Below are 25,442 nucleotides of genomic sequence, written 5' to 3'. Positions count from 1 at the left end.
GTAAAATATATTAGAAATACAGTAAAATCCATACACGAATACCCCAGAACACATTCTTATCCCCATTATTAATACTACTTGTGTAACACAGTAAGAGGGTATGCCATGAAGTAATGAAAAATGGAACTTGAATGTGCATTTCCTGCAAACTTTTCAAAGTTTCTGTTTCTATTCAAACAAATATGTACATCATACAAGCATCAAACACTGAAACAATGGTTCTGGAAGCTAAGAAGCTGTGTACCCAGATCAAAACAGAAACAAACTTTCATCCTAAGACATCTACGGACAAAAAGAGCTTTTAATGAATTTTGAATTAGTTTCTTTTCTCTAGACGATTATTGCAGAATTAAATTTTGAATACTACTTGTCACACATCTCTGAATGTGACAGTTGTGAAAATATAAGAACTTAAATAACTTACTTGATTTCATGAAGTATTTCCAGAAGTAACTTCTTGTTTTCGGCATCCTGAATTTTGTTTCCGGTGAACAGCTGGAAATCTGGACGCTCAAAGAAAGGTAGCACTTTGGATAGAGCCCTTAGTTCTATCAGGTAGAGAAAATACAGGTTCTTCAGCCTTCTTGGTCCTTCACCCTCTGTCAAAACCCCATCAAATCGCTGCTGGAACTCCGTGATGTTGTGTCCCCATTTCTTATCCAACCAGGTATCTGGGAGGAAAGAAGAATTAAGTGTTATCAATTGAATGTTATAATTAGGTTGCTTACGGGTGTAGAGATTAATGTTATTTTGACTTTAAAATATGGAATTTTTTAAAACCATAAAAATGATTTTTCATGGCTTAGCCTTAAAGAGTTCCACCCTCACGTCTTACCTTCTGGAACACAGCCTTAAAGTAAAATCAATTCAGTGCGTTACTGAGAAAGCAGGTTTTATCAAAAATCAAATTCCTGAACATAAACATTCACATACCTAAATATTCAATTTAAAAATTATTGTTCAAAATTGTTAGTGAATTTGAAGAGATATTACTGTGTTTTGGTGTCCAAGAGATACAAGGCATTAATCCCAGAAGGAATGCATTTCTGATGAAAATCTGCCGTGGCACACAGGGCTGCAAGGAAGGCTTCCCCCCATCGAAGCTGCAGGCCTGATGCTGACATGTAATTGTATGGGTTCTGCAACGAGGGACACTGTGCTCTTGCAGTGTTTTCAAAGCAGGTGAAACGGCTAAGAGCAATTCTTCAGTTCTATCTCTGTTGCCCGCATTCCTAATGACTGCTTTAAGAAAGGACTTTTATTGCCTGCTATTCATTCAGGTCAGTCTTTTCCCAATTCATACCGGCACCAAGAAGATTTTAAGAATACCTGAAAGCAAGTATAATAAAACAAAAGTAAAAGGCACATACCTTGTAAAAGATATCTTGCACTCAAATGCACATTGATGCTTGCATGGAGGCCAGATATAAGTCTGTAGAATGCTCTTTTTTCCACACACAGACCTGGAAAAGTCAGTGATTGGGAAATAAATGTCATGTGAATCTTCAATGCAAAATTAATTTAATGTCTCTTTAAAATGAGAAAATGATCATATAAATATGTTTAGAAGTTTCCAATTACCTTCTAACCAACTGTAAAAAGTGTTCTCTGAAATGAAAGAAAAATTAAGTCACAAGGTTGTTAACAATGCAAAGACACAAGTCTTTAATAAACAGTGATTACAGATGCTTCATCTGAGGGCTCTGTCTTGCCTGCAGCTTTGCCAAGGGCAGCACTGAAGCTCGTGGTGTGGACACAGTTCTGGCTCAGTCTGCCGTGAGGCCTTTAGCACTGCCTCAGACAGCCCCATTCTCAGAGCTACGAAAGTGGTTTTTGCTTTTCCTTCCAATTTTATTTAAGTATTTTCAAGGCAAAGACATAAAAAAAGCAAAGAGAGAAAAACAGAGAGAGAGAGAGCACGCTACATCTGCTGGTTCATTCCCCAAACGCCTTGCGACAGCCAGTGCTGGGCAAGGGTCAGAGCCAGAAGCCAGGCACTCAATTCAGATCCCAAAAGCCCATCACAGCCAGAGCTGGGCAAGGGTCAGATGCAGAGCCAGGTACTTAGGTTAGGTCCTTGACCTGTGTGCCAGGAACCCAAGCACTTGAGCCGGCCCTGCTGCCACCCGGACCGATGTTAGCAGGGAGCTGCATCAGGAGCTGGAGCCAGCACAGGTCTTCCCAGGCGGAAAGCAGATGTCCTAACCTGGGGGCTAAAAGCCTACTCCCTGCATGCAGTGCTTTCTATGCAGCCAAAGCACAGACTTTAAACCATGACTCAGCCACAACTAGGAAAGCACATGGCCTTATTAACAATTTATGGCAACGAAAACCCAGGGCCACTTATACACATTTTTACTTAAGCTTTATTTTATATTTACTTGAAAGGTAGAGTTACAGGGCTGGGGTGAAGGGAGATCTTCTGGCTGCTGGTTCACACCCCAGATGCCCACAATGACCAGGGCTAAACCAGGGCTAGACCAGAACCAGGAACCAGGTCTCCCAGACACGTTAGGGACCCAAACACTTGGGCCATCTTTTGCTGCTTTTCCAGGTACATTAGCAAGTAGCTGAACCAGAAGTGGAGCAGCTGGGGCTAAAACCAGCACCAATGTGGCTTGGCAGCATCACAAATGGTTGCATAACTCATTAAGCATAACTCATTAACACCAGCTGCATATGCTTTTTATATTAGGAAAAATCATAAAATTGTATTGGAACTGTATTATCTGTCTATGGTTGGTAGTATTGCAAGCCATTCTTTAATTCAAAAAAGTAAATGAAGTGGAAATGTTACATAAAACATCATTTATAATCTATGCCCTACTAAGATCCCTGCTAATACATCCAGACCTGGTAATCCTGACTTAGAATTATTCTGTAAAGAAGTAATTCAAGAGTCTAGCAAATGTCATGAATAGAGAAGTTTATACAAATGGTGGTAGCAAGATTGGAACTGTTGATTTTGTAATATGCAAGAATATCAGAACAGAAGATATTGCCCTCTACCTATAGCTGGTGAGGATAAAAACCGAGTAATACTTGCAGCCGACACGATGGCTCAACTGCCTAATCCTTCACCTGTAAGCGCCAGCATCCCATATGGATGCCAGTTCATGTTCCAGCTGCTCCACTTCGGTTTTTTTCCTTTTCTTAAGATTTATTTATTTTATTGGAAAGTCAGATACACAGAGAGAGAGGGGGAGAGACAGAGAGAAAATTCTTCCATTCACTGATTCACTCCTCAAGTGGCCACAACAGCCAGAGCTGAGCTAATCCGAAGCCAGGACCCAGGAGTTTCCTCCATGTCTCCCACGCATTGCAGGGTCCCAAGGTTTGGGCCGTCCTCCACTGCCTTCCTAGGCCACAAGTAGGGAGCTGGATGCAAAGTGGGGCTGCCAGGATTAGAAGCAGTGCCCATATGGGATCCCAGTACATACAAGGCGAGGACTCCTGCCACTAGGCTACTGCACTGGGTCCCAGCACCTCCACTTCTAATATAACTCCAGGCTTGTGGCCTGGGAAAGCACGGAAGATGGCCTTGGCACCCTGTACCTGTGTGGGAAATCCAGAAGAAGCTCCTGCCTCCTGACTTCAGATTGGCTCAGCTCCAGCTGTTGCAGCCACTGTGGGAGGGAACCAGCAGTCGGAAAATCTTTCTGTCTCTCCTCTCTGTTAATCTGCCTTTCCAATAAAAATAAGTAACAATTTATTTTTAAAATATTGGAGCACATGTTGGAGTCCCAGCTGCTCCTCTTTTGATCCAGCTCCCTGCTGATGCACTGGGAAAGCAGCAGAGGATGAACCGAGCACTTTGGTCCCTGCAGCCCCATGGGACAGCTGCATGGAGCTCCAGGCTTGGGCCCATCTGCTGCTTTAAATGGAAGATCTCTTCCTCTTTATCACTTCACGTTTCAAATAAGAAAGTGTTAAAAACTAGAATAAAATAATCTTAGTGCTGAACAGCGTGTCTTCAAACAATAGCATTTGATTTAGCTATTACAGTGTAAAGTAGACAATCGAGACAGCAACTCTAGCCTTCTTTTATTAAGACATCATGCAAAAGGAAAGAACATTTAACATGGAACAGACAGCATCCAGGAGCCCTGCTCTGTGGCACAGGATGAGCTGCCACAGATGACGACAGCCCATCTCAGAGCCCCAGTTCAAGTCCTGGCTGCTCCAGTTCCTCTCCAGCTCCCTGCTAATGCCCCTGGGAAATGGAAGATGGCCAAAGTTCTTTGGCTCTGCCCCCTGTATGACAGACCTGGCTGGAGCTCCTGGCTTTGACTGGCCCAGACTCAGATCACAGAGCCATTTGGGGAACGAACCAGCAGATGAAAGACTCTCTCTCTCTCTCTCTCTCTCTCTCTCTCTCTCTCTCTCCCTCACTGTCATTCTACCCTTCAAATACATACATCTTCATTATAGTAACCAGAAGATGGAGGATCGTGAGGGAAAGTGACGGCTGCACATTACAGCAGTCTTACCTGGATGTACTAAAGCTATTGCCACTGCTAAGCCTATGGCCTCAAGAATAACTAAAAAGTCTTTGTAAGCTCACCCTTAAAGCAAAACAGATTTTCAAAAAGTAAATCTAGAAAATGTCAACATTTTAGCACAACTATTAACTTAACATTTGGCAGCGACACCCACCCGCACGAGTCAGCAAAGCCTTAAAAAAACAAGCCCTGGACCGAACACTGCGCATGCCCTCCCTGTACACCTGGGACTCAGCCAGGCTCCAGACAAGGAAGTCATCCCTGCTGGAAGGGCAGCTTGTTCAGGGGGTGACCTCTCCCCAGGCGCAGCGCGACAGTGGGCTCGATCCTGCCTGCCTCAGACACGGCCAGTGTCCCTCAACTCAAGCCTTCACTCCCTGAAGTTCAGATAAAGACATAAAAGTCAAGTCCTTCTCGTTCTCAAAAAAAAAAAAAATCACCTTTGCCTTGATGAGCACATCAAACAAATTCACAGTTGTAACACAGGATGTAGAAGCGACACTTACCTTTACTTTTACCTGAAAAACAAAACAACAAAATCCATCATTATTATCGTCTCCTTCCAGCTGCGCACTCTCTAACGCTATGCCTTCATAACAAGTGTTTCTTAATAGTTCAACCACACCACCAAAACATACCACCTGGGACTGCCACTCTGGCTGGGGACGCCGGCGACTGGCACCTGACTCAATCTAACAGCACTGTCTCAGGGAGCGAGACTCACGTAAGCTCTCCTGGGGACAACCACAGAGGAAAAACGTGCCCGTGTCACTCGAGAGGGCTGCTCAGCATCTGAAGGATTTGTTTACCCTGCAGAGCCCACATTTATTGATCCTACAGCTGCAGTCTAATTTCGAGAAAGATCTGTATTGTTGCTTTCAAACCTCCAGATGTGAATTTTGCTTTACCCTTCGTCAGGAACATTGAAAGCCTGTGAGATTCAAATTATGTAGAAGGCAACAATTTACGTGCAGCTGCTTGTTGATTATTGAAAAATTCACTTCGTCTTGCCCACTTTTCTTGAAAGCTCTTACTGCTTATGAAAGTAATACACTCTTGCTACAAACATGTTCAAAAATAAAAGACCCAGGCAAAAAATAAAATTAAAAACCATGAGTTACTGCTCCTGCCCAATGATAAACATCATTTATATTTTGGTAACTGTCCCTTTTGTTTGTGCGTGGGTATAAAAATTATACCAATTATATCTTTATTAAAAGCATACTTGTTGCCTTAATACCTTTGTTTTCCTTGATGTACTACTTCTGATCACTTTTGATTTAAACAAATAAGTACAGATTTAGAGTAACATTTACTGGTGGCCGCATTCTATTGTGTGACTATGTCACATGTCATTTGATAAACACACTGCCCATTTATCTCTAAGGTAACTGAGGGTGGCACGTTTATCAAGTCATAATTGAGTTCACCTCTTGCCTATAAGCTGGCAGTTCCTCTGCTATTAAATCAAATGGTTTCCAATAAGTATACACTGACTGACAACCTGAAAAGCCTTATTGAATATTCTTTCCTTTCTACTCAAGGAAAAGCGCATCCACCAGCTCTTAGGGAATGACGTAACCACATCAGTTTCCCAGGGGAGATTTAGTCACTGACTATGACATCACCCCTTTTCGGATGATTTTAAACATATAAGCCTTACATGTTTTCTAGAAGCACATACAAGACTTTACCGGTAAATACACACCCAAACCAGCTACAGATGCTTTTAAAGGACAGAGCCTGTTTTTAATAACAGATCCTTCTGCCTGCCATCAGCTCAGCAGACTCTGGGTTTTGATTGCACCTACAGAGTGGCGACCTCAACAGTAAATAGTGATTTACCATTTGTGGAACAAGTGGTTTTTCACAATTGTCGACAAGACTGTTCAGTGAGCGGAGTCACTTACACTCATCACTTCTCTAACAAGCCACCTTAGGCTGTTACAGGATGAAGGCTGCCCAGGCAGACCAAGCACCAGGATAGAGTAAGAGAAGAACAATAATAAAACAATACTACATTGGGGCGGGCGGGAGGGGGATACCACAATACCAGGAAACAAAACCTGCTATGTGGTAACTTCCGGTTAGCAGGATCAAGGAAAGCATAGTAGAAAAGGCAGCATTTGGCCCAGACCTCAAGTTAATGAAGAAAATGAAAAATGCTAGACATGTGAATTTGAAATCAGACTCCCCATATATGCGACCATTTCAAGTGTTATGGAAAACTCGACAAGTTTCTTAAACATCCATGTATCTAGAAGAGGCAAAGACATGGACAAACTATACACATGTGAGTCTATGAAAATGAACATAAGAATAAGCAGACATGTGCTGGTCTTCATCTTACGACATTCTAATACGATGAAGCTCATTATAAAAAACATTCTTTACTAAGACGGAAGCATTGTAAACACCCTCTTTGCACTCTGGGAACGGCATCTCTGCTCTGTGACGTCACAAGCCCTTGGCATTGATCTCAGCTTGGCCCCCTTTCTTACTAAAGTTCACTGGCTGCTCATTCACAACAATGCAAGTAAATCACCCACCTTGACCGGAAGCCAAAGGACTCAATGGCCTTTTAATGGTCTGTGGCCTAGAAGCAAAAGAATTCAAAGCACTGCATAAAACATGAATGTTACCAAATCACAATACAACTACTTCAGTGATACTCTCGCAAGGAAGCTGCTTCAATAAAATAGTGCTTAAAATAAAATTATTTTATTCAAATTATAAAATAGTTTTCTCTAATTGCTTTAGGAACACTGTGGATTGTTATTTTTACCGGTAACAGCTCCTCCTCTTTTACTGCTGCATTGACTAACAGGCTACTGCCTTCCTTTTATTTTTTTAAATTGGAAAGGCAGATATCCAGAGAGAAGGAGAGACAGAGAGGAAGATCTTCCTTCTGTGATTCTCTCCCCAAGTGGCCGAATTGGTCAGAGCTGAGCCGATCTGAAGTCAGGAGCCCATAGCTTCTTCCAGGTCTCCCACGCTGGTGCAGAGTCCCAAGGCTTTGGCCCGTCCTTCACCGCTTTCCCAGGCCACAAGCATGGAGCTGGATGGGAAGTGGAGCTACTGGGATTAGAACCAGTGGCCATATGAGATCCCAGTGTGTGCAAGAAGAGGACTTCAACACTAGGCTACCACACCAGGCCCAACTAACAGGTTATTTTCTAATCACCTCATTAAACAAAGGAGAAAAAAAATGCTAGTCAGCCATTTCCTCTAGATCACCAACACGTTTTTATATGTTATACATGTTATACATATATTGCATCAAAACTTAAAAATGGAAAAAAACTAGGTAAATTACTTACACTAGGCTAATCATTTTTTTTTTAAAGATGCATTTATTTTACTTGAAAGAAACACACAGAAAGGAGAGAAAGAAAGAGATCTTCCATCCACTGGTTCCCTCCCCAAATGACCACAACAGCCAAAGCTAGCCCAACCCAAGCTTCCTCTGAGTCTCCCACATGGGTGTGGGGATCCAAACACTTGGGCCAGCCTCTGCTACTCAAACAGGCCTCAGGCAGAGGGTTAGCCTAACACATCACCAAACAGGCTCCAGGTAATTTATTTAAGGGTTATTAATTTGATACTACACTTGATCTTAGCCAAAAAGCCAAGAAGCGATAAGGATTATTAATTTGAAAAACAGAACAAAAGAAAAGGCAGAGAGGGAGATTGGCAAAGGCAGGGGGGAGGAGAAAAGAAAGAGAGAGAGATCTTGTATCTGCTAGTCTACTCCGCAAATGCCCACCAGAGCAGAGGCTGAGGGCAGACTGCACTCCATTCTGTCTCTCCCCTGGGGAACAGGGACCCAACAACTGGACCATCGTCTTCTGCCCTCGCAGTGGCACCACTAGCAAACTGCCCCAGAAGCAGAGCCAGCAGGACTTGAACCAGTACTCTGATATGGGATGTTGGCCTCACAAGTGGTTTACCCCGATTTTCCACAATTCTGGCTTCTCGGTAATCTTAAGACATGTTAATTTTCTCTGTAGCCATTAAGCTAGTTAAGGTTTAAATTCAACTTTTTTATCCCCTTCCCAATTCCCTCCCCCCACCTAGTTCCTCTATATCATTACTAACATATAATTCTTCATACACAGTCATATGTCCATCACTGCAGGCATGGACAATGGCAGAGAGTCCAGGGAATATGGAGCCGCATCATAAAATGATAATAATAATAATAATATGTAAAAAAAAAATTCAACTTTTTTGCCAACAACAAAAAAAAAGCCATTAATCTTTGGGAGAGTGATTGGGGAGTTCACAGGCTTCTAAATCCAAAATAAATATGCATTAGTATTAGTCTGTACAAACTAAGAGATGCTGAGAACAAAGTAAGCTACATTTTAACACATTCAATATAATCAACTTAATATCTCATATATTGTTTACTGTTAAAAATATTATGGGAATCAGGCAATGAATTAGTAATAACTGCAATACAAAGAAAAACACAAACCTTTAAACCTTCAAGTCACTAAACCAAGTATTCCTAATAATAATCAAGAAAACTGAAATAAAACACATGGCAGAAATAAGTAAATAATGAAAACGACTCACTTTTCAAACTGAAGACATTTTTCAAGACAAAATAAAAAAGAAGCCGAACAGGGATGGACGTTTGGCACAGCAACTGAGCTGTGTGCCCTGCCTGCCTCCCTGCGTCCCCTCTGAGAATGCCCAGCTCCAAATGCCAGGCTCTCCACCTGTCCAACAGTCATGTCTAGGGGCCAGTACTGTGACACACCAAGTAAAAAAGCCACTGTTTGCTGTGCGTGCGCTCAGGTTCCAGTTCCAGCTGTTCCACTTCCAATCCAGCACCCTGCCAGTGCAGCTGGGAAAGCAGCAGAGGACGGCCCATGTGGGTGCTGGATTAGAACTTTAGCCATCCTCTACACCGCGTGACACTATGTCCTCCGGGAAATGAAGGAAACCTCTGGCTGCACGTTATCCCCTCTGCAAAGTAAGACTCAAGCACCCACTCAAGGGCATCCTTCCAAGTGCCCACAGCACTCCACGAGGACCTAACGCTGCCTGTAGTCCTTTAAAAAGAAAGGTATGTTGAAATGCATGCCTATAGGATTCCCCAGAGGAGAAACAGACTAATGAAAACACGTCATGTAACAGAGTAAACTTGATTTGTAATCTTTAAATTATTGTAATTTAATTTAAAAAAGCTTATCTTACAGAGATTACTAAATGCAAGTGACACATACTTAAAGCAGTTTTCTTCATAGATGACATTCCATATCTTCCAGGCATCTGGTCCTTTATAACCTGTGTAACGCTCGGGATTCAGCAGCAAATCTACATACTCGGCATCTGGGGACTGGATATCTGCAAAGCAAGATGCCGCGTTAAATCCTTCTTAAACAGCCAGTACACGAACCTGTACCTCATTGATCCTGAGATGCTATAACCACAACAATGCATCAGGGATTTCAAAATAACTTCTCAGAAGGAAGCAACAGACACAGCTGTGTTAACTGAACACACCTGTGTCAAAAACATCCTTATCAGAGACAGTCGTTAGAAACCAGGGCTCTGGAGGCAGGCTGGGTTAGAGGCCAGGGCTCTGAAGGCTGGCTGGGTTAGAGGCCAGGGCTCCAGGGGTAGACTAGGTTAGAAGCCAGGCCAGGGCTCCGGAGGCAGGCTGGGTTAGAAGCCAGGCCAGGGTTCCGGAGGCAGGCTGGGTTAGAGGCCAGGGCTCCAGATGCAGGCTGGGTTAGAGGCCAGGGCTCCGGAGGCAGGCTGAGTTCAAGGCCAGGCCAGGGCTCCAGAGGCCAGGGCTCCGGAGGCAGGCTGGGTTCGAGGCCAGGCCTGGGGTTCTTGCTGGACTATGGTCTTGCAACTTTTTATTGGCTGAACTCTTTAGTTAGTGCAGCTATGAAGTCTTTGGCTATAATGTAAATTAAAATATACTACCTCAAAAAATAAAATAAATTTCAGGTTAAAAAAAAAAATAATCCAGGCCTCACCTCTTAATTTACCCTGCATATCAGATATAACTTCAAAACCACAACAGTGGCATCGAGGCGCCCAGGGACTCCGGATGCTCCTTGGAAACCCATCAATGCCAAAGAGTGATAAAATGGGCAAAAATGGCCTGAAACCACCCCAGTGGATGTCACAGGGACAAGCTGCAAAGCCCACCCAGCTCTCACAGTAAACAAAGGTTAACAAAAAATAATAATAAGCTTGGTCACTTGTATTCCAGTTCACCTATCAGAAGCACAAACTAGGGAGACCGTTTCAGAAGCAGCATGCCGGTGGCACCTAAAAATAGCTAGAAGTTAAATGTAGAAGTGGCAATTATATACACTTGGAAAAGTCAACACAAGAACTTTAAAAACAAATTAGCAAGTGAATCGTCTAAATTTAAGGATGGAAAATTCTGTTCCCTACAGTTACCACCAGAGGCAACTGTCACAGCCTAGCAACTTTGTAACAAATTCCTTTCTTTAAAAATCTCTGAATTTTAAGATAAATAATGTACTTTAAAACACAACCCCACCAGGAAATGGTTTAATTTTTAATTATTCTCCCTAAGTAGAGACAAATGTTTGTTGCCTCACCTTCACCTGTGACAAACACTCTTCCTTTCCCTTCACCTAAATAAACAAAAAATTACTACTATAACCGTGTTTTGCCACAGGACACAAGCTCAAATTTTTTGTTAGGCTTCCCTCCTTCACAAACAATATATATTCATTTTGGGCCCGGCACAACAGCCTAGTGGCTAAATTCCTTGCCTTGAATGAGCCAGGATCCCATATGGGCGCCAGTTCTAATCCCGGCAGCCCCACTTCCCATCCAGCTCCCTGCTTGTGGCCTGGGAAAGCAGTCGAGGACGGCCCAAAGCCTTGGGACCCTGCACCCACATGAGAGACCCAAAAGAAAAAATATATATTCCTTTTGTGAAAAGAGTCATGTCCTTTTAGTAGAAGAAACACAATAAATGGGCAATAATTCACTTTCCTTTACCAGATAATTGCTGAATCCCAATCAGCACTACATATTATAGTCTCAAAAGGATACATTTTAAATAAAAGTTCAAGTTTTTTTTAATTATTATTGTATTCAATTATTTGAGGGACAGACGGAAGCTCACTGGCTCACTTCTCAAATGCCCAAAATGCATGGACTTGTCCAGACTGGAGCTGAGAACTACAGCCTCAATCCAGGACCCGTGTGGGTGGCCCAGCTGGCTTCCCGGAGGCCCGCCCGCCAGCGAGGCCCGCCAGCGAGGCCCATCACTAAGGCCTGCCACTGAGGCCCGCCAGCAAGGCCCGAGGCCCGCCTGCAGCAGTGCGGAGTCAGGGCCCAGAGCCAGAATCCAATGCAGGCACTCAGACATGGTGACCAACTATCACCAGGCTTTTGGCAACACGGCAAGCCTGAAGATAAACTTGGGGATGAAAAATGTTCACGTTTCAGTTTTCATTTCATTGCAAAAAAGCTCCAGACTCCTGGCTTCAGACTGGCCCAGCCCCGGCTATTGCAGACAATAGGGGAATGAACCAATGGATCAAAGACAGTCTTTCTCTGTCTCTCCTCCTCTCTGTAACTCTGCCTTTCAAATAAATAAAAAATAAATCTTGCAAAATTCAGCTTGGAATGCCCAGTTCCCGCTAAGGGTGCCAGGTTTGCATTTCAGCTGGGTTCCTACTAACACACACCTCGCTCAGCAGCACACGCCTGCCCAATCTGTTGCATTCCTGTCATTTCAAGTGGGAACTGAGAACAGGTACCTGGCTCCTGGCTATGGACTGACCAAGTCCGGGTCACTGCAGACATTTGGGGAGTGAATCAGAAGTTAGGAGAGCTAAATACCTATCTTTCTGCCCTCGTAATTTTCAAATAAGTCATTTTAAAAATTGTTTTTGGAAAGAAGAGGTTGCACAAACTTCTCGAGGAAATCACTGCTTGTTTCTCTATTCATCCTGAGTTATTGCGAACTTTCTGGCTATGGTGAATTATGCTACAACAAGCAATGGTATACCATTACCCATTGGAGTGAGTCCCTGCTTCAATTCCCTGAGTATACATACCCAGGAAGGGAACTGCTGGGTCAAAGAGTAATTCCGTATTTAGGTATTTTTAAGGAATGACTATAGTGCTAGAAACTGTTTTAAAAATCAGTTTTAGGGCCCGGCACGGTGGTGCAGTAGTTGAGGTCCTCGCCTTGAACCCGCCTGGATCCCATATGGGCGCCGGTTCTAATCCCGGCAGCCCTACTTCCCATCCAGCTCCCTGCTTGTGGCCTGGGAAAGCAGTCGAGGACGGCCCAAAGCTTTGGGACCCTGCACCCGCGTGGGAGACCCGGAACAGGCTCCTGGCTTCGAATTGGCATAGCATTGGCCATTGCGCTCACTTGGGAAGTAAATCATCGGATGGAAGATCTTCCTCTCTGTCTCTCCTCTCTCTTTCCAATAAAAATAAAAATAAATCTTTAAAAACAAATTTTTTAAAAAATCAGTTTTAAGGGTGGACAATAGAGGTTCCTTGGGATACTTGGGTTCCATATCATTGTGCCTGGATAAGAGTCCCAGCTCCACTTGCAATTGCAGTTTTCTATTAGTGCCAACCCTAGGCGGCAGCATGTACTCAAGCACTTGGCTCCGTGCCACCTACAGGGGACACCAGGATTGGGCGTGGAGCTCTTAGTTCCACCAGCTCAAACCTAACTGATGTGGGAATCTGCCGAGTGAAGCAGCTCATGACAGCTGTCTCTCTCTCTCTCTCTCTCTCTCTCTCTCTCTGCCTTTCAAATAAATAAAAACTAAAAAAAGAAAAGAAAAATATTCAGATTTTTTTCATAAGCGTAATCTGAAACAATGCATGCTGTAAAAAATGCTTTACCGTCGGCTTCACAGAAGTTATCTGAAGAATCGTCATGTTTGGTCCACTGAAGGACGGCCTTCTGGGTCTCCTCACTTGAAACAAACAGAAAATGCTGTTATTCCTTTTTGAAGTTAACAAGTGCCATAAAAGAGGCGTAAGATAACTGCTACCAAAAAATAGATAAATATATATATGTGTGTATGTATCAAACCTCAGTGATTCATCCACTGCACCCAGTCGTTCAGCTTGTTCACATTCTTCAATGAGATTATTGGCTTCCTCAGAATACTACAAGGAAAAAAGCAAAGAGAACACGGCTTCTTGTATTTTAAACTTGCAAAAAATATTTTAGATATTATTTGAGGCTCTTTCTATGCATGGCTTCAAAAGTTTTTGCACAGAAACAAACTTGTGCGGACTGGCACTGTGGCCCCAGAGGTTAGTCCTCTGCCTGCAACCACCAGGATCCCTTATCGGCAAAGGTTCCTGCCCCAGCTGCTCCACTTCCCCTCTGGCTCCCTGCTTCTGGCCTGGGAAGGCCTCAGAGACGGCCCAGGTCCTTGGGACCCAACACCCACATGGGCAACCCTAGGAGGTAGCATGCTGGCATTCAGACTGCTGAATTCTGACTGCTCAGCTCTGGCCATTTGCAGCTACTTGAGTAAATCAGTGGACGAAAGATCTTTTTCTCTGTCTCTCCTTGTCTCTGCAAATCTGTCTTTCCAATAATAATAGTAAAAAAAAAAAAAAACAACTAAATAAAAATGTTTAAATCAACCTTTCGAATAAAAACAAATAAATCTTTGAAAAAAAAAAAAAGAAACTTACGAAACCCTAGTTACTTTCTACTCATCCTAAGCAGGAAGTGAGTACAACTCATGGGTTTTGGGTGGTTGTTTTCTTTTTTTAAAGATAATTATTGATTTGAAAGGCAGAGGAACAGAGAGGTAGAAACAGGTTGAGAGAGAAGTCCTCCATCTCCTGGTTTACTCCCCCAAGTGGCCACAACCGCCAGGGCTGGAATAGGAAGAGGCCCGTAGATTCCTCCAGATTTTCCACATTGAGTTCAGGGATCCAAGCATTTGGGCCATCATTTGCTGCTTTCCCAACTGCATTCTCAAGGAGCGTTAGCAAGGAGCTAGAACAAAAGTGGAGAGACAGGACTTGAACCAGGACCCATAAGGGATGCTGTGCTGCAGACACCATGGCCCTGGCCCCACTCGATGAGGCTTCCGGGGACGTCACAGCAACAAGTCAGCAGCAATGGAAGCAGGAAAGAAGACAATCGATCAAAAAGCGATGACCAAGTTCCCCTGACGGCCCCGTTGGTAGGACGGCCAGATAAATCACTGTCCACGTGGAACAGTAAAACAACTGGCCACTAAAATACCTGAAACAATTTTCGAAATATTTATGTACTGAATGCCATCTTTCATTATAATTATTAGACAGTTAAATGCAAATGTTATCTTTAAAAATAAGGTTATTTTTCTTTCACACATAATGAAGTACTAAAGAATAAAAAAGATATATCAACTTATAATCAAATGGTTCTGGAAATAATATGAAAAATCCTTCAAATTTTCTAGGTTGGAAGTAACTTCAAAATGAAGCTAAAAATATGTTAAAAAAATTAAATTTATTCTAACAGTAACATATACCTATGTAAAGAATAACATACACTTAGCAAACCAATAGTTTAGGGGTTGGCATTATACCACAGAGGTTTCAATCACTGCTTATGACACCGAGATCCCAAATAGGGATGCCAATTCAAATACCAGATGCTCAGCTTCGAATCCAGCGCCCTGCTAACGCACCTGGGAAGTGAGGAGAAAAAAGGCCACATCCTCAGGTCCCAGCCACCTATATGGGAAATACAACGGAGTCCCAGGCTCCTGGCTTCAGTGGGACGGACTGAGAAGAAGTATAAATGAAAGAACAGTAACAGTTTGTACCCTCACAGAAGCCTATGTTATGCAGACAAGCAGACATTTATCAACATTCAGGAAGCGCACAATTAATACTTATGCATTTCACTGTGTGCTGATATTACAAAAGGTACACATTAACAATGCTGGGAGCCCAGCACAGCAGCCCCTGCATGCACCCAGATTCCATATAGGCTCCAGTTCATGTTCCAGCTGCTCACCTTCCTTTCCAGCTACCTGCTTGTGGCCTGGGAAAGCAGTAGAGGATGGCACAGGCCTTGGGACCCTAAACCTGCATGGGAGGCCTGGAAGAAGTTCCTGGTTCCTGGCTTCAGATCAGCTCAGCTCTGATCATTACAGCCAGTTGAGGAGAGAACCAGTAGAAGGAATATCTTCCTGTCTGTCCTTCTCTGTAAATGTGCCTTTCCAAAAATAAATAAATATTGGGCTTGGCACAGTAGCCTAGCAGCTGAAGTCCTGGCTTTTCATGTGCCCGAGATCCCATATGGGTGTCAGTTCTAATCCCAGTTGCTCCACTTTCCATCCGGCTTCCTGCTTGTGGCCTGGGAAAGCAGTCAAGGATGGCCCAAAGCCTTGGGACCCTGCACCCGTGTGGGAGACCCAGAAGAAGTTCCTGGATCCTGGCTTCAGATCAGCTCAGCTCCATCCACTGTAGTTACCTGGGGAGTGAATCAGTGGACAGAAAATCTTCCTCTCTCTGTCTCTCCTCCTCTTTCTGTATATCTGACTTTCCAATAAAATCTTTAAAATAAATGATAAATAAACAAATAAATAATCTTTAAAAAAAAAAAAGAACAAATACTGGACTCTAGTTACTGGCCTACTTCTTGTTACGAATGTTCACCTACTTAATGAGATGTATTTAAGAAGATGTGTACTGATGTCTGAGTTTACTCTGAAATGCATTCAAAAATACGATGTTCCAATGGAAGGATAGGAGGACAAACAAATGGTCAAATATGCAGCAAATAAAGTTTATCAAAATGTCGTGATAGGAACTACGTGATGAATACCACAGTATTCATAGGAAAAGTCTTTCAACTGCTCCATATTTAAATTTTTTCATAATAATGGGACTAAACTAATATTTCATAATATTAGTTTAAATGAATAATCCTATATCCCCGAATGTTGAGTGGATGTACTCTGGAGTTGAACATATCCCATTCCTGTCTTTAGACAGTCTTGGAACAGACCACTAACTTAGGGAGCAGACACTTGGGCTTTGTCGGCCAGCTGGGATGGCCTGTTTCCCCACTGTCAGCGACACTGCCTTAGCCCTGATGCATAGCAAATGAGAGTCCTCTGCAAGTTCCCTCTCAAAAGTCTGCCATGAGAAATGTAAATTCAGCACTTCACTTTCACTGAAACATATATCTCTGCTTTCCTTTTTAGAATAGCTATTTCAGCTAAAAGGATTCATTGCAAAATTTAAAAGCTTTCTCATAAGGTGAAATAATTACACAGTTGTCAGTTTGAAATGGAGTAAATATACTATATAGTAAAAGACAAAGTCACTAAGGCAAAACTATTCCCTTGATGCAGGGCTTTGCTTCCCCTGTTTCTCACAAGCAGAACTCCACTGCCCAGGTTTCCCACGGGCCTGCAGGGCAGGGCATACTAACCCGTCCACAGCACAAACGGCTGCTGAGTCCGAGACCAGCAGTCTAACACTTCTCCTGCCAAGACTCTAAGGAGGTAGGCTACCCCCAAGTGTTCCAGTGCAATTCTTTGATCAGCGGGCATCTAGTATATTGTCCTTGAAAGAGAAATTTAGTTCCTAGCATCCAGACAAGTCAGAAGAAGACTTTATGCATTACAGTACAAAATAAATATCCACAAATGCACAGTGCTATAAACAAATCAGTAAGCATGTGGGAGACAATGCGAAACTCCCATACTGTAGAATTCCAAATAATTAATGCAGACACTCTGTTCTGCAGAAATGTGGACTGTCCACAGCGACTTCCTTCCAAAGACAATACGGAAAGGGCTGGGGAGGGTTGGGGAAAGGACACCTGCAGTGGGACAACTGACAAAAGCCACCAGGGCCAGGTGATCCAGGTTATCTGACAGAGTCCCACTGTCAGCACCTACTCCTGACAGTGAGGGAAACTCCACCGACCTTGGTCGTCCTCCCCTGCACACCTCAGCCCAGGCCAATAACGGGAAGAACATCAGACAGATCCCGATGGAAGGACATTCTACATAGCATCTGATTAGACTCCTGAAAAATACTTTGTCAAAAACAAAGTCTGGGAAATTGTCACAGGTTAACAAGGGGTATCCTGTATTGGAATCCTGGACCAGTTTCAACAGGACGCTGGGTGTAAGTTAAAGCCATATGAATCCAGAATGGACTTTCTTTAGTAATAACGTACCCACTTTTGTTCACTGATTATAATAAATGCACTATGCTCATGTAGGATGTTAATGATAGGAAACCAGTTGCATCACACACACACATACCTTGTAGCTTGCAGATTTAATTCCGTCAGGAACTTCATCCTGCACAAGGAAACAGAATGACAATTACTACTTCAAATTTCTATGATTCATGAGAAATCCATAAGACAAATTACTGATATTCACATATTTTTTAACCGAGAACAGTCAAGCAGTTTTTATATTATTTCTTAAAAGCAAGTAAAAATTCAACAAATCATTCTATGAACTGCCATTCAAATATTATGGACTTGAAACATCATCCTTTCTTTTGCTGTTCAAACTGTTCCATGTTTGGCCACCAAGAGATCAAACGAGTGCCCACTTGACAGGACTAGCTGTGTAGTCATAATCCGCTCTTAGAATGTAATTGAGAAGAGGAGTGACAGAGAGAAGAAGGAGCGCCTTCCCATCACCTGGCCTACTTCTCCAATACCAATAATGGGCCCTGGCTGGAAGTCAGGAGTCATGCACTCAATCCAGGCCCCCTGTGTGAGTAGGGGCAGCCACCACTGCTGCCTCCCGCCACTGCTGCCTCCCAGGGTGTGCATTAGCAGGAAGCTAAACTCAGGAGCCGGGCCAAGCAGAGCCCTGCTCTCCACTAATGTGTCCTATCTGGAACCTTAGCAGCCAGCCTAACCACTCACCTACAGAATCATTTTTTTAAGGAGCATTGGTTTTCGGTGGTGCTGACCACCTAACTAAGCAGTCTGCCTGTTCCCAAAGTGATGCTGTGGGAAGTCTGAACACTACAGGGCACTACGCCAATGCCAGGTACTTTCCTGAAATAGATGCACCTGCCCAAAGGGAAGGACATGCACAGCTCATCACTTCATTGCGTATTTCACAGACTTCCAACTTGATCAATGTATATTATTTTTTTAGATGGATTTAACTGTTTTCAAATAACAAAGAATATCATATTTAGTAAGGATTAATTTCAGCAGGATTGATATCTTTGCCATATTTAGTATAGCTTTAAGGTTATCTGTGAACATTTGCCTAACTGATTTATTAAGTAAAACTTAGTAGAATTGCTAGAACAAAGAATGTGTTCCTTGGGCCCAGTGCGATGGCGCAGTGGCTGAAGTCCTCGCCTTGCACGTCCGGAATCCCATATGGGTGCCGGTTCTAATTCCAGCAGCCCCGCTTCCCATCCAACTCCCTGCTTGTGGCCTGGGGAAGCAGTCGAGGACGGCCCAAAGCCTTGGGACCCTGCACCCGCGTGGGAGACCCAGAAGAGGCTCCTGGCTTCGGATCGGCATAGCACCGGCCGTTGCACTCACTTGGGGAGTGAATCATCGGACGGAAGATCTTCCTCTCTGTCTCTCCTCTCTGTATATCCACCTTTCCAATAAAAATAAAATAAATCTTAAAAAAAAAAAAAAGAATGTGATACTTTATAATTTTCTGATACAAATTTATCTCTAAGAAGACTTAACCACTAGAGGGCTTATCTCTTCTTTCAGAACTAACACTGGGTATTGCTGTGCTTTTGCACACCAGCCAGTAAATTACAGGTAAAAGAACTTTGTCCCAGCTGCTCTGCTTCCCATCCAGCTCCCTGCAAATGAGCCTGATGATGGCCCAAGTGGCTGAGTCCCTGCCACCTACAGGGGAGACCCAGGTGTAATTTGGCTCGTGGCTGGGAACTGATACATCCTCAGCTGTTACAGGCATTTGGGGAGTCAATCAGCAGAGACAGCAAGATCTCTGTCTCTCCCTTTGTTGCTCTGTCTTCCCAACAAATAAGTCTTCAAAAACAAATAGTAGGGGCCAGGCATGGTGGCCTAGCGGCTAAAGTCCTCACCTTGAACACACCGGGATCCCATATGGGCACCGGTTCTAATCCCGACAGTTTTACCTCCCTTCCAGCTCCCTGCTTGTGGCCCTGGGAAAGCAGTGGAGGACGGCCCAAAGCCTTGGGACTCTGCACCCACGTGGGAGATCTGAAAGAAGTTCCTGGCTCCTGGCTTCAGATCAGCTCAGTACTGGCCGTTGCAGTCACTTGGGGAGGGAATCATTGGACGAAAGATCTTCTGTCTGTCTCTCCTCCTTCTCTGTGTAGCTGACTTTCCAATAAAAATAGATAAATCTTTAAAAAAGAAAGAAATATTGGCAAGCCATCTAAAGTTGTGAGTTAACTATGTTTAATCCAGCAGCTACATTTTTTAAACACATTGTTGACTATTACAGGCATAATACATGGCTCTTTGGTCCTTTCCTATAGGTGTAGTCTGCATGTTTAACAGAGAAATGCCAAGATTATTTACAATAAAATACAGCAATTTACAATATAAATGCTATTTATGAAAGTTAACAATTTAAACTGAATATATTCCAAAACATATGAAATGGTCTTTCAGCACCACCCAAAGAGAAGCCGTGAGAACCGAGTGCAGACGGGGCAGAGAGGAACATGCATGGCTGACGCCCTTCTCGCCACCCGGGGTGGAGCTTCTCCCAGCCTCGCTCCTCTCGCTCACTCCTCTCCTCCGCTCTCCCAGCGAGCTCGGCTCCAAGATCTCCCTAACACACCTGGACTCCAACACTCAGGTTTCCCCTCTCGAATCAAAGCCAAAGTTCATCTTGCATGCCCAGGTCCTGGCATATAAGAAAGACCCCTAAAAATGTTTCATCATTAAACCAAATCACATTCATCTGCTAACTGATGTGACCTTTCCAGTTTTTTGTCTGGTCTTCCACTCCCCTACAATACTGTCAAGTTATCTTTCTAAAACTCAGGTCTCGCCCTGGCACTTAGCTCCTAAGCTGGCACACAGATTTGCAAGCCAGCGAGAGTTGTAGATAGACAGACAGCTTCCAAAAGGAAAGGCCTTCCTTCCAGCATGATCTTCACTGAAGAAACAATAAGCCAGTTCCAAAAGGTCAAATGTCATACGTTCTCTCTGATACAAGACAGCCTTCCGGCAAACTACAAAATAAATAGAGGAAGGTAACCATGCTTCACGCGGACACACGCTCTCACAGACAACAGCATGACACAGACCGCACAGTGGGTAGTAAAGTTATGCTACAGTAAGCATCTCTACCCCCATTATGCAATATGTAAATAGGCTCGCATACAATGCTGCTAGGCATTCTACCTCTAGCATTCCTACCATATCCTGACACCACTAAATGGCAGAAAGCTCATCTTACAACTGTCAGTAAGTAACTACCGCAGTGTAATCATCTGGGGAATAGTGGGTTTGGGATTTATCGGGATGGAGAGAGAGTAGGGGAGAGGGAGGGAAAAAAAGCCTGTACCTACAAAACTATATCAGGGAAAATTAAAAATTAATAGTAATAAATTTTTAAAAGGAATCCAGGCACTTCCAATGTGATATGCAAGCATTTTAACCCATGTCTTACCCACCACATCAAAGACTTACCCCTGCAGTCATACTTTAAATATTAAAGAAATGTCTTATTGTTTAATAAAAAAAAAAAAGGAAGGCTGTGGGCATGGCAGGCACTCTGTTCTGCCAGGTCAGAGCCAACCAGCCCCCATCCATTCTCTCAGACAAACCACTTCCTCCACCTCTCTCAGCTCTGCCAGGCATTCCAATCAAATAATAAAATGTCTATCTCTTAGATCTACAAAATTGCTTTTTTCCTCTAGGATTTACAACAAAATATACCTCATCCTTCAGGCTTTCAGTTTCACAATTTCTGCTATCATAACAGAATACTTTAACTTGTAATGTACCCAGTCTGCCTAAATGAAGCCAGGTATCTCCACCCAGAAAACCTAAGAAAAAAAAATACACACCAAATAAAGGGAAGGGTTTTGATTACTTCAATTAACTGCCTTTCATTATACTACATACAGAATTTTCTTCGCATAAGCTCCAAGAAGAGGACCCAGTGCAGTGTCCTAGAAGCTAGAGTCCTCGCCTTGAACGACACTGGGATCCCACATGGGCACCAGTTCCCATTCATGGGCCCCGCTTCCCATTCAGCTCCCTGCTTGTGGCCTGGGAACAGAAAATCTTTGTCTCTGTCTCTCCTCATCTCTATATATTTGACTTTGCAATAAATAAATAGATCTTGAAAAAAAAAGATCCAAAAAGAAAAGCAAATATTGAACCAAATGAATGAATCACCTATCCACACAATTCTATCATTAAGAGGGCAGTATATATTGCAAAATAGGTTACATCGTTGCAAGTGTTGGTTTTAAATATGTAAATGCTGGATGTTGCACTTACGGTAAAAACTGAAATACTACCTTAGCTATAATGGTGACAGGGTCGGGCACAGTAGCCTATAGCCTGGGGTCCCCGCTATGCACAAGCTGGAATCCTAGCTGGGCAGTTTTGTGTCCCAGTGATCCCACTTCCCATCCCGCTCCCTGCTTGTGTCCTGGGAGAGCAGTGGAGGACAGCACAAGGCCTTGGGACCCAGCACCCGCATGGGAGACCAATACGAGGCTCCTGGCTCCTGGCTTCAGATCAGCTCAGTTCTGGCCAGAACAACTCAGCTCTGGTCATTGTGCCACTTGGGGAGTGAATCAGCGGATGGAAGATCTTCTCTGTCTCTCGTCCTCTCTGTATATTTGACTTTCCATTAAAAATAAATAAAATCTTTTAAAAAAATTGTAACCAATAAAAAAAATGTGACCATTTTTAGTGCAGACACAGTTCTTACCGATTGACAAGGTCTAACAGCACAATCCCTCCTTCCACACTGGTTGATATCATTCCAGAAAGGACAAGGCTTCTTCAGGTTCACCTACAAAACAAATATTGGGAGGAAAGAAGTATGTAAAAATCTGAAACCCTAGACTGTAATAAGCAGATGTTGAATTATGACAATATTGTCCTATCAGCAGCTCTGTTATTTTCTTCCACTTACCTGTTGCCAGGTTCTACTGAGTGTTTGAATTTGGGACAGGTGGCAGAAGAAACCCACAGAGCTCCCATGAGCACTGCCCAACTCAGGGGCTTTCAAAGCAAGAAGCAGTTCATGGGCAGAGAACAGTCAAGGCAATTAGGAATGCCTACAGGAGCTAAATACGCCAGTGAACAGTTTTTCTGAACCCTTTCAGTAAGTATCTCAAGACAAAATATTACAAATGCTATTTCAGAATAATACCTCGGACTAAAATTATGCTGCTTCACAAAAATACTTATTTTAATTAATTACAGTCAATCAGATGTTTTATAAAATTAGCAGGTTTGTATAACAATACAATAGTTGCTGCTCTAACTTCAATTTAGCGCTCTCACCTCTAAGTCTAGGGAGGAAAACTCAGACCATACAATTAAAAGCATCCAGTGGGTAGTGTCTGAACCACATGGCTAATTCTTCTGAACTCAGTTTTCCTAATAACGCCTCTGTCAATTTTAAGTAATAACAATTTTCCAGCTCAGTAATTCGTAACAAAATGTAATTATCCATTGAAAATATTCTCATTCCCAAAATATCAAATCACAATACCTTGTAATATCTAAAGTAGTCGCTTTCCAGGAGTTTCTGTAGTCTTGGGAAAAGCCTATAGTTATTAAATTTATCAATGGTTTCAACATCACAGGTACAATCATCCAAGTAACCGCTAACCTGTTGCAAAGGAAAGTGACACAGTGAGTGGCGTGTTAGACACAGCAGCATTCTCTTCCTTCCCACGGCTGCCAGGAAACACTCTCCTGCCCAACCACCCCTCCCCTCAACTCTCCCCACTGATGATGGCAAGAACCTGGTCACACTCGCACTGCTGCCCCTATCACACCCCGGAAGAGTGCGGGAGCAGATAATGTTTGGGGGTGTAACCTCCATTCACCACAGCCGTCATGGAACCCTGCCCTTCCCCGCCAAGGTTGGGCACATGACCCAAACCATGTCATGACCCCTTCTCCAAAAATATGAAATGGCAACTAAGAGGTAAGGATGTGTCTCTCTGAGACTAGCACAAATGATGGGTAAAACTAGGACCACATTCGCTCAGGTGACCTGGGGAGCGCAGGCGGCAGCAGGACAGAGTGTCAAAGCTGCAAAAGCAGCAATGACAGGAGACTGAGGACACGCGACGAGACACACAACCTGGGTTCCAGAGGGGCTTGCAGCGCCCACCCAAACCCTCCTTCCAGAAGTCACACATTCCTTCTGGGCTCTCCAGAGACTCCAAATTCCGCTAATTCACTTGTCTCTGTGTTTTTTTGTTTGTTTGTTTGAAGATTGCATTCACTTATCTGAAAGAGAGAGATCTTCCATTTACTAGGTCACTTCCCCAATGTGACAAATGGGGCTGGACCGGGCCAGTAATTCCATCCAGGTCTCCGGCAGGTGGCAGGTCTCCAAACTTAGAGCCATTTTCAGCTACCTTCCCAGGTGTATTAGCAGGAAACTGGACTGGAAGTGCAGTAGTTGATACTGTAACCAGCAGCATGGGATGCCAGCAATGGCGGGTGGCAACTTAACCCACAGCACCACAACACTGGTCCCTTTCCCTTATTTTAATTTCCACAAGATGTAAGAGTCAGAGGCAAGCTGAGTAAGTGTATAAGCAGTGATACTGAATTTACAGTATAAGGTTTAAAAAAGCAAAGAATTTGGAAATAGTACTTAGATACTACTATCAGTAAAACTAAGCAAACTGATTACAAATTCAATCCCGATATTCAAATGCTTAAATCTATGTCTTCACTGTATTTCCTGATCAAAAATCATTAAATACACCCAATACTAGAACACAATACAAAACTATAATCAGACAATGGTATCAGTTGTGAAACTGCAAATTTTGCACGTTTCTTGGGATCCAGTCAACACTTTAGTAGAGTTCATTAAACAGTGTTTTATGTAGTACATAATGGGGGGAGGGGAACCCCTACAACATTCTTGAAAAATAAGCTCAGGAAAAGAAATACTACGGTCTGAATATTTGCATTCTGAATTAATTTGAATAGTAATTTGAATCACAATTTATGCCATACAAAAATCACTTTAAAATCTACCTGTAAAAAACATTAAGAATCTTCAGTGAAGTCACTGAATTCAGACAGTTCCTCTTTGGAATATAAACGGTGTAGCTGACCTTTGAGAAGAGTCAGACTGGGTAGTAGGCAGTTAGGACGTTCTGGGTCCCCACGTCATCATTTTTTCTCTAATGTAAAGGAGTATCTTCCCCCACCATGCCTTGGATTCAGCAGAGCAGTCTCTCCCCAGGAGGGACAAGGGCGATATTAACATATCAATTCCCCACCTGAAGCCTCAGCCCGATTCTGTCCCAGGCCATTGCCAAGGGGGAGGGCTTCAGTCTGACCTCTTTATCATTAGAAAGGGACCAAGAAAGTTGGCCAGTGACACCTTACTGGCCTTTTGTCCTAGGGCCAGGTACCATGGAAACCAGGAATTTTCTTTTTGTTTATGGAGAAACATCTTTGAGGTAAAGCTTCAAAAGATGCTTTCCCACACGAGTCTCGTTTCCACTTTTCCTCCTGCCACTATGGAGAGGGTAAGGGTCCTTTCTATCTCAGAACCCTCTCCTGGCACTAGGACGGGAGTCTCCTTTCTCAACTTTTCTAATAAATCTTGCTTTAAAACTAAACACGCATGGGCCCGGCGCGATGGCGCAGTGGTTAAGGTCCTTGCCTTGTACTTCCGGGATCCCATATGGCCGCCGGTTCTAATCCCGGTAGCTCTACTTCCCATCCAGCTCCCTGCCAGTGGACAG

General features: G+C 43.4%; 1 protein-coding gene and 1 pseudogene across 12 annotated transcripts in view; both read right to left on the bottom strand.

The window, feature by feature from the left end:
- ERO1A (endoplasmic reticulum oxidoreductase 1 alpha) overlaps positions 1 to 25,442 on the bottom strand; it is a 51,125-nt gene that overhangs the window by 11,329 nt on the left and 14,354 nt on the right. Inside the window, exons 2-12 of one of the 12 annotated variants that reach the window (XM_040968641.1) lie at positions 23,210 to 23,329; positions 22,418 to 22,501; positions 17,789 to 17,827; positions 13,579 to 13,655; positions 13,386 to 13,459; positions 9,740 to 9,860; positions 7,052 to 7,098; positions 5,009 to 5,020; positions 1,582 to 1,608; positions 1,371 to 1,463; positions 425 to 671 (exon numbers count right to left, since the gene is read on the bottom strand). In XM_040968641.1, coding sequence (XP_040824575.1) covers positions 425 to 671; positions 1,371 to 1,463; positions 1,582 to 1,608; positions 5,009 to 5,020; positions 7,052 to 7,098; positions 9,740 to 9,860; positions 13,386 to 13,459; positions 13,579 to 13,655; positions 17,789 to 17,827; positions 22,418 to 22,501; positions 23,210 to 23,329 — 941 coding nt within the window. The remainder of the gene's footprint in view (positions 1 to 424; positions 672 to 1,370; positions 1,464 to 1,581; positions 1,609 to 5,008; positions 5,021 to 7,051; positions 7,099 to 9,739; positions 9,861 to 13,385; positions 13,460 to 13,578; positions 13,656 to 17,788; positions 17,828 to 22,417; positions 22,502 to 23,209; positions 23,330 to 25,442) is intronic. The other 11 variants (XM_040968636.1, XM_040968635.1, XM_040968638.1 and 8 more) reach the window with 11 other exon arrangements.
- LOC121149725 lies at positions 8,040 to 8,142 on the bottom strand (annotated as a pseudogene).

The sequence above is a fragment of the Ochotona curzoniae genome, unplaced genomic scaffold, assembly GCF_017591425.1.
Source record: "Ochotona curzoniae isolate NIBS_2020 unplaced genomic scaffold, NIBS_Ocur_1.0 scaffold_4701, whole genome shotgun sequence".
In the NCBI taxonomy this organism is placed as follows: Eukaryota; Metazoa; Chordata; class Mammalia; order Lagomorpha; family Ochotonidae; genus Ochotona; species Ochotona curzoniae.
The sequence above is the reverse complement of the archived record's forward strand: the minus strand, read 5'-3'. Positions and strand labels throughout refer to the sequence as shown.